Source organism: Henckelia pumila, chromosome 1 (genome assembly GCF_033568475.1).
Source record: "Henckelia pumila isolate YLH828 chromosome 1, ASM3356847v2, whole genome shotgun sequence".
NCBI lineage: Eukaryota > Viridiplantae > Streptophyta > Magnoliopsida > Lamiales > Gesneriaceae > Henckelia > Henckelia pumila.
This window is the reverse complement of record NC_133120.1, coordinates 126,092,590-126,100,063: the sequence shown is the minus strand read 5'-3', so window position 1 is coordinate 126,100,063 and position 7,474 is coordinate 126,092,590. Positions and strand designations below refer to the sequence as shown.

The following is a 7,474-nucleotide window of genomic DNA, read 5'->3' as shown; positions in this document are numbered from 1 at the left end:
TTAAAATGTAATCAAACTATTTTTTTCAATTTGGTTAATTTTGAAAAACACTCCAAATCGTGGTTGGTCTAAATTTGATCCAAGCCCTATAATAATAGCGTTTTTTTCAATTTAGTTTCATTCTGTTCAATTTATAAATATCTTGGATATTTCAATCCTAACATAAGAACGTATATTCAAATATGAATCGCACAGTCCCAAATAAATTGAAAATATGAGACCTTATATTAGACATGATATTCGAATTTTCTCAATATCCAGGTATATATTTGTATTAAATGTTTAGTAATAATGAAACTTGCAGTTTATTTTCCTTCATCTAGATTCAGTTTGTACCTTTGTAGTGAAATTTTACATATACCATAGACTTAATTCAATTTTTATGCAAAGATACTGAAAAAAGAAGATACTTTTATTTTGTTATTATATTATTATATTATCCGATTATTCTCAATAAAATTTTAAGCTAGTTGGTTGGTACGACTTGTAATGAAAGATTATTCTCAATAAAGTTACGAGTTTATAGTAAAAAAAAAATTTAATGAATCATATGATTAATCAAAATTTATAATTATATGTGTTTTAAAAAAACAATATAATTATAATTATAACCAAAAAATATGGTAACCCGTAAATAGGTTTTAACAATTTGCCTAATAAAAAATGAGTTGTGGGCATTGCTGGCAGCAAATTAGCAAATGCTTCTTCAGTCCTAACAGCTCACACCAAAAGCCTTTCCCCTAATCCTAAGGTCTCCTCTTCTCCAAATCGGCAAATCCCTATATTTTGCTCGCAGATTGGTAGATTCTTGCTTGGTGTGGGGGCGAAACAAGTGCAGAAATGGGGCAGCAATCGTTGATCTACAGCTTTGTGGCTCGTGGGACCGTGATTCTGGCGGAGTACACGGAGTTCACCGGCAATTTCACCGGAATCGCAGCTCAGTGCCTTCAGAAACTCCCCGCCACCAACAATAAGTTCACCTACAACTGCGATGGCCACACCTTCAATTACCTGGTGGAGGATGGATTTAGTATGCGACTTTTTTAATCCGTCTATAAACCTTATTATTTGATCTGACTTGTTTATTTGTCTGATTCGATTTTTTTTTAAATAAAAATTAAAATTGGGTCGAATTTGTACTTGCGTTTTTAGCGATTTCGCGACATACGTGGTATTAGTTGAGTTATGATCTTACTTTTGCATTAGGATCCGTTAGATCTTATTTGATTGGCTTTGCTTGCTCGAGAGTTTCCTTTTGAGATAGTAGCTTAGATCTTAGTCCACTTCACATGTTTTTTTTCTTTATTTATTTTTGGTTTTTTGTACAGATCTCCTATATTGTGTTTCTTTCATTTGATAAAAGTTGTTGTTGTGAATTGTGATGAGGATGAGCGAATCCGAGTCTTTGTATTTACATCTCCTTAATCTTTCGTGTTCAAAGCACACCACGAATTTTTGGTTTTTGACTGGGTTTAAACCCTTTCGACTTGAATAATATGTTGTTACGGACGTGATGTTGATGGGATCAGGATTGGTGCTTCTGTTGACCCATTTAGATATTGAGGTGTTATTTACTGTTCAACTGGTTTTGCAGTAGTTGGTGTTTCGACATGGTTTACCATCTTCAAATTCATTTTTGGGGTACCACGGAATTCCTAATTGTGATGGGTAAATAACTGGAAATGAACCTTTGTTTTCATATTCTTCTAACTTCATTTTCAGTTACTTTGCTCTCTGGTTGATGAGTGATCATGCAAATTATATGCTTCTTTCTCTTAATTTTATTTTATTGGACAAATGGTTGACATCCTTTATTGGCAGCTTATTGTGTTGTGGCTGTTGAATCTGCTGGAAGACAAATTCCAATTGCGTTCCTGGAAAGAACTAAGGAGGATTTTACCAAGAAGTATAGTGGAGGAAAGGCTGCTACAGCTGTAGCTAACAGCCTAAACAGAGAGTTTGGGTAATGCTACCTTACTGTTGACTCTCACTTTTCTTTTTTTCATTTATTCTCACTTCTGATGGATGCTATTATATTTATCATTGAATTGACAAATCAGCTTCACTGACATATTGACTAAAACTTAGGCCCAAACTGAAGGAGCAAATGCAGTATTGTGTAGATCATCCAGAGGAGGTCAGCAAGCTTGCTAAGGTGAAAGCTCAGGTTTCAGAGGTCAAAGGAGTGATGATGGAGAACATTGAAAAGGTAAAAGCATTTGTCACGTTTCTCTTTATCATATTTTCTTGAGCAACTTCCTGTTTCATGGTTCTATGTTATGCCTCTGCAGGTTCTTGACCGTGGAGAGAAAATTGAACTTCTGGTGGATAAAACAGAAAACCTTCGCTCTCAGGTCTGTGAACGCCTTGTTATATTAATAGCTTGCTGTGTGGACCTCTTGGAGTCAGACCTGTGAAAGCCTTTGTTGTGTTAATAGCTTGCTGTGTTGACCTCTTGGCGGCATATATTTAGCGGAATACTGTTATGGGCAGAAGTAAAGAAAGCCCGGTTACAAGTGTGCAGAGGCAGCTATGGACCCAAGTAGCAAAGGAAAACCCATAATAAAAAATGTGTACACCCGCAGGAATAAGAAGGCGTGAGAAGGGGGTGACGGGGGTATTCAGTATCCTTCTTATTCCTGCGGGTGTACACATTTTTTATTATGGGGTTTCCTTTTTTGCTACTTGGGTCCATAACTGGGCTTTCTTTACTTCGGCAGACAACAAATACCTGTAACCAAACATTGACTATGATCTGGGTTTTTTTGAATTAGTCTTAAGGTTTCAAAGTTAATTGGTTGGGTTTTAATTCATGGTAAAGAATCAACATAACTTTGTTGAACTCGATTTGATCAAAGTGGTGCCGCTGAAGCTAAAGTACTATGAGTGGCCATTAAAAGCATTTCCTTTTTATGATATAAATCTTGGCAGATTCTCCATGGACTTTTTAAACTAGGTGGTTATGAAATTTTTGGGCCATTGGTTAGATATTCAAATTTTAGTTTGAATCCTGGGGATCGAATTACATTGTCGATCTTCATGTGCATCTCTTTTTCACGACATTGAACTATATTCATGCATTTGTAATTTTATGTAGGCCCAAGATTTTAGGACTCAGGGAACCAAGATGAGGAGAAAGATGTGGCTCCAGAATATGAAGATAAAGCTGATTGTTCTTGCCATCATTATTGCCTTGATTCTTATCATAGTTTTATCGGTATGTCGTGGATTCAAATGTCATTAATTTGTATTTCGATCAGGTTGGTTATCGATCAATACTCATGTTACCTCAATCAGTCAGATATTACTGTGCTCCCCATTAGTATTTTTTTTGGTTACCCTGTATTGTGTGAAAATGCTTATGCCTTGTATATATCGTACTTTTTGAACCTCTATATAGATTGTTAGAATGGCCGTTTAAGAGGTTTTCAGATACGCATTGTTTTTGACTGATCACGAAACTGTTCATTCAATTAATTACGATGATACCCCGATGATATTTTCATGTTTGGTGAGCCTCATGCCTAAACCAACATATCAGTCCTGCCTCGAAGAATGTCAATGTAATCGCTTAACTTTCACGAGGATGGTGGTCTATTCACTTGTAAAAAAGCTACACAAGTGTAAACCCAAACTTGACATGTTCCATTAGTTCGAATTCAACAAAAGAACCAAAGGCAATCAAGAACAAAAAGTCGTCAGGATGGGTGGCCGGAGAGGATTCCGAGAACCAACTTGATCTTGTTGAAAGACAAGGTAAAAATGGTGAATCATGTCCGGAGGGGATTCCGAGAACCAGCTTTGATCTTGTTCAAAGACGAGGTAAAAATGGTGAATCATGTCGGCGATTTCCAAACATGTTCTAAACGTTGATTTCCATGTTGTCAATCAGCCTGACGTTTCCAAACCAAGCAGCAACACAACAAACTGCAGGTCGATTGATCTCTTTCAAATCTTCCAAACTTTCTTGATCTACAATCTGCTTAGCAATGAGAAAACAAAAAAGAGAAAACACAACATTTCAAGATTATTATGATATCATACCATATGCGAAATAAGCAGCATAACTCATCTCTCTTCCCTCGAACAATCTTGGATTTCATTTGCCCACTTCTACAAAGTTTCAATATACCAACTTCCAAATTATTAAAAAGTTTCAATTTGGGAGTTAATATTTACAATTCATTTTACACATGAACTGGAGTGCTGATAACACAAAATGAAGTGTAAATATGAACACTCTTTCGATTTTACCAACCTAATTTTCAATTTCTGAACATATTATGGCATTGGGTTTTTGTGCTGTGTTTGAAGTATCAATCTCATCAAAGTTCTTGGTCCAACATGTTCAATGTAACTCACCTCGGCGTAATCGATTTTTCCACCAGCTTCTAGTATCGCTTGGATAAGAGAATCTTTCAATTCTTTGCAATCAACTTGTCCCTTCTCTGCTGCAAATTTAACCTTATACAGAGACTTGCTTATCGATAATGCCTGTGAAAACCGAAAAATTATCAGTGAAGCAAAGCAATGGGATTCGAGGCCTTGTCTGTTTGATTGTTTCTTCTCAAATATCCATTACACTTTGAGAATTTAAAAGGATTCCTATGGTAAATCAAGAAATAAACCTTCCCCCTCTGGTCTAAGGAAAGATGCACGTTACGCGAACTCATTGCAAGACCATCTTCATCTCGCATCAACTCTGAACCGACCACTTTGATTCCGAAATCAAGATCCCTGACCTGAAACACAAATCCTCAATACCTATCAACTGTAAAACTTTATAAAATGACATACTAAACATTTTTTAAAAAAAACCCTTCAGATTTAAATGACAAATTCTTAAAAGTACTTCCAAAGAAAGAGACATGAAACTAACCATCCTTTGGATGATCTTCCATTGCTGGTAGTCTTTCTTGCCAAATACAGCAACATCAGGCTCAACTATATTAAACAATTTGGTAACAACCGTAGCAACTCCTCTAAAGAAAATAGGCCTACTTTTTCCACACATTCCCTTCTCCAAATTCTCAACCCTAACCCAAGTCTCATGCCCAATCCCACTATTCTCCACACAAGAAACAATTTTTCCCTTTCCTTCACCATTTGAGTTCTCAAAACCATCATTTTTGCCATAGTCATACAAATTCTTTGGATGGAAGACAACATCCACACCACCAGGAACCGACTTCAATTTTCCGATGTCACCAAGGAAATCGGAAGGATAGGTGGAGAGATCCTCATTTGGGGAGAATTGCCCAGGATTAACATAGATTGAGACAACAGTGAGTTGTGTGTGTTTGTGGGATTCTCGAATTAGAGAAAGATGACCTTGATGGAGGAAGCCCATTGTTGGGACTAAGCCAATGGATTTGCCTTGAGATCTCATGGATCTCGACCAATTTCTCATCTCATCTTTATCTGAGATTATCAGTGGCTCTTGATTTGCCATAGAACTCAATATTTGTTTTGTGCTTTCTCTCTGTAGTGTTTGAGGATCAGTATCCAGAATTTCAATAAAACAGCAAAGAATGGGGATTCATCATTAGTTTGAAGATCTTTTTTCTTTGTACTTGAAAAAGGTGAACCAAATATACTTGAGGGGGTGGCCATTATGCCATTATGCCAGTATGGCTAATAGGTGGAAGAAATTCTCTAGTGTTGCGGGTTCGATCTTCGTGTGGAGCATATTTCTTGTTGAAATATTGTGAGGTATGCTCTGGGGATTGGTCATGTGCTCTCTATTTCAAGTCTTTGCCGCTCGTACACATCCCTCGATTTACCCTTCGCATGAGCCAATGGACTTCTGACTCATGTGGAATGAGGTCCCTTCGGGGTCATCCCTTTAAAAGTAATAGAGGGATCTGGTATAACGTCATTAATTTGGCGGATCAGTAGACGAAGAAACATTTAATAAGCAATCCCAGAGGCAAAGCACTAGATATTTGGGGTTTTTTTATTAAATTAATATAAAATAAATAAAAATTAATTAAAATGTAGCATTTTTAAAATTTTGTCAATCTATACTAATCCGGGACAGTCTGTCCCAGATTCAGCAGCTACTGACATTTCTGCTGAATCTGGGACAGACTGTCCCGATTCAGTTTTAATTTTAAAAAAAGCATATTTTTGGGTAAAATAGACGGAAGAGAGAAAAAGAAATGGATTTGGAAAAGTATGGTGGGTTCTGGCATGTTACAAAGAGGTAAAGACATTGCAAATAAACGATAAAAGCCTAATTCTATACAATTCAATTAATCACACTAACTCATGTTTCTTTACAATTGATCATATTTCCAAGACCACAATAAGCATTTTATAAAGTACGTGATTTAAAATTATATCAAGTAATGTTTTTTTCACAATAAATCGAATATAACAATTTTGTTATATTTTAATAAATATATTTATATGATGGATTTTTTTATTATAATGTTTTATTATAATCATTTTTTAATATTTTCAAATCATAATTGAATTTATTGATTTATCTTAATTTCGTAACCGGTTACAAGGTAATTATTGTAATTATTTTTTTATAAATTGTATTATTATTATTTGATTATTTTCAAATATAAAAATGAAAAATAATTTTATTAAAAAATGTTAATATGTATTGTATGCTTTAAAAGGGTAAATTCAGTACCTATGTCAGATGTTATTTGTTTTCAGTCCCTGACTGCACATATTTGTTTGTCTACATAAACATAAAATAAATTTAAATTCACATGACTATTTACTGAACAACTCATTATTGTCAGATAAATTGTTACTGCGATACGTGCTCTTAAATATTTTTCAGAGATCCACTCGTCGTCATGACATCAATATTTTCGATGGATCAAACACATCTTTTTTAAGACCAATAGTACCTAAAATTTCGATAAATTATACGTAATTTCGATGATCTACTAAAACATTATTATAAGGTAACAAAAATATAAAAAATTGTAACATAATATTATTTAGTAAAAAATAAAATTACAATTGACATAAAAGTAATAATTTTTTTTAATAATTTGTATATATATTTTAAATCAAATGAATTACAAATTATATGTTATTGTTTGTTATTGCACTCAAGATCGTGAATAACTTATATAATGATGAAACGATCATTATAAAATATATGATAATTAAATAAGTTTATTTAATTTCGATTAACCTTAAATAGGTTTACTCTAATTTTTATTAGACCGATTTTTGTTTTTCCGGAAAATTGAGGGGCCTCCACTACCACCACATACTCAAATGAATTAAAATTAATAACAACACTAACCAAATTTTTAACTAAAAATATATTTGTATTAGAAAAATATAATATAAATTAAATTTAAATTTTATATATTTAAAAACGGGTTTGATTAAAAAAATTTATTGAGTTTAATCAAATTTTTATAGATATAACTGAAAACAAACATTGATTGTGTGTGTTTGGATTAAGAATCTAAAGTATGAAAATTGCTTATTAGTT

The 7,474-nt window shown here is 33.9% G+C and overlaps 2 protein-coding genes across 3 annotated transcripts; one reads left to right on the top strand and one right to left on the bottom strand.

Annotated features, from left to right (window-relative positions):
• Positions 1-686: 686 nt before the first annotated feature.
• Positions 687-3,435, top strand: LOC140876877 (vesicle-associated membrane protein 721). Its single transcript, XM_073280523.1, has 5 exons — positions 687-1,030; positions 1,822-1,963; positions 2,089-2,209; positions 2,292-2,354; positions 3,098-3,435. The coding sequence occupies exons 1-5, from the start codon at positions 841-843 to the stop codon at positions 3,242-3,244; spliced, it is 663 nt and encodes a 220-aa protein (XP_073136624.1). The 5' UTR covers positions 687-840; the 3' UTR covers positions 3,245-3,435.
• A 121-nt stretch (positions 3,436-3,556) lies between these two features.
• LOC140875471 (pantoate--beta-alanine ligase) lies at positions 3,557-5,603 on the bottom strand. Of its 2 annotated transcripts, none has more exons than XM_073279157.1 (4): positions 4,880-5,597; positions 4,629-4,742; positions 4,363-4,494; positions 3,557-3,979 (listed from the first exon to the last, which is right to left on the bottom strand). In XM_073279157.1, the coding sequence occupies exons 1-4, from the start codon at positions 5,450-5,452 to the stop codon at positions 3,863-3,865; spliced, it is 936 nt and encodes a 311-aa protein (XP_073135258.1). In that variant the 5' UTR covers positions 5,453-5,597; the 3' UTR covers positions 3,557-3,862. The 2 variants fall into 2 exon arrangements, with proteins under 2 accessions (XP_073135258.1, XP_073135259.1); XM_073279158.1 differs by lacking the exon at positions 3,557-3,979 and adding an exon at positions 3,990-4,113 and having other exon boundaries at positions 4,880-5,603.
• Between the last annotated feature and the right edge of the window lie 1,871 nt (positions 5,604-7,474).

Bases quoted from the DNA above. Each gene is read 5' to 3' on its own strand.
- LOC140876877 (XM_073280523.1), top strand. From the start codon at position 841: ATGGGGCAGCAATCGTTGATCTACAGCTTTGTGGCTCGTGGGACCGTG. The intron at 1,964-2,088 runs GTAATGCTACCT...ACTAAAACTTAG, and splicing joins AGCCTAAACAGAGAGTTTGG to GCCCAAACTGAAGGAGCAAA. The intron at 2,355-3,097 runs GTCTGTGAACGC...AATTTTATGTAG, and splicing joins CAGAAAACCTTCGCTCTCAG to GCCCAAGATTTTAGGACTCA.
- LOC140875471 (XM_073279157.1), bottom strand. From the start codon at position 5,452: ATGGCAAATCAAGAGCCACTGATAATCTCAGATAAAGATGAGATGAGA. The intron at 4,743-4,879 runs GTTAGTTTCATG...TTTGTGTTTCAG, and splicing joins GGAAGATCATCCAAAGGATG to GTCAGGGATCTTGATTTCGG. The intron at 4,495-4,628 runs GTTTATTTCTTG...CGGTTTTCACAG, and splicing joins CCTTAGACCAGAGGGGGAAG to GCATTATCGATAAGCAAGTC.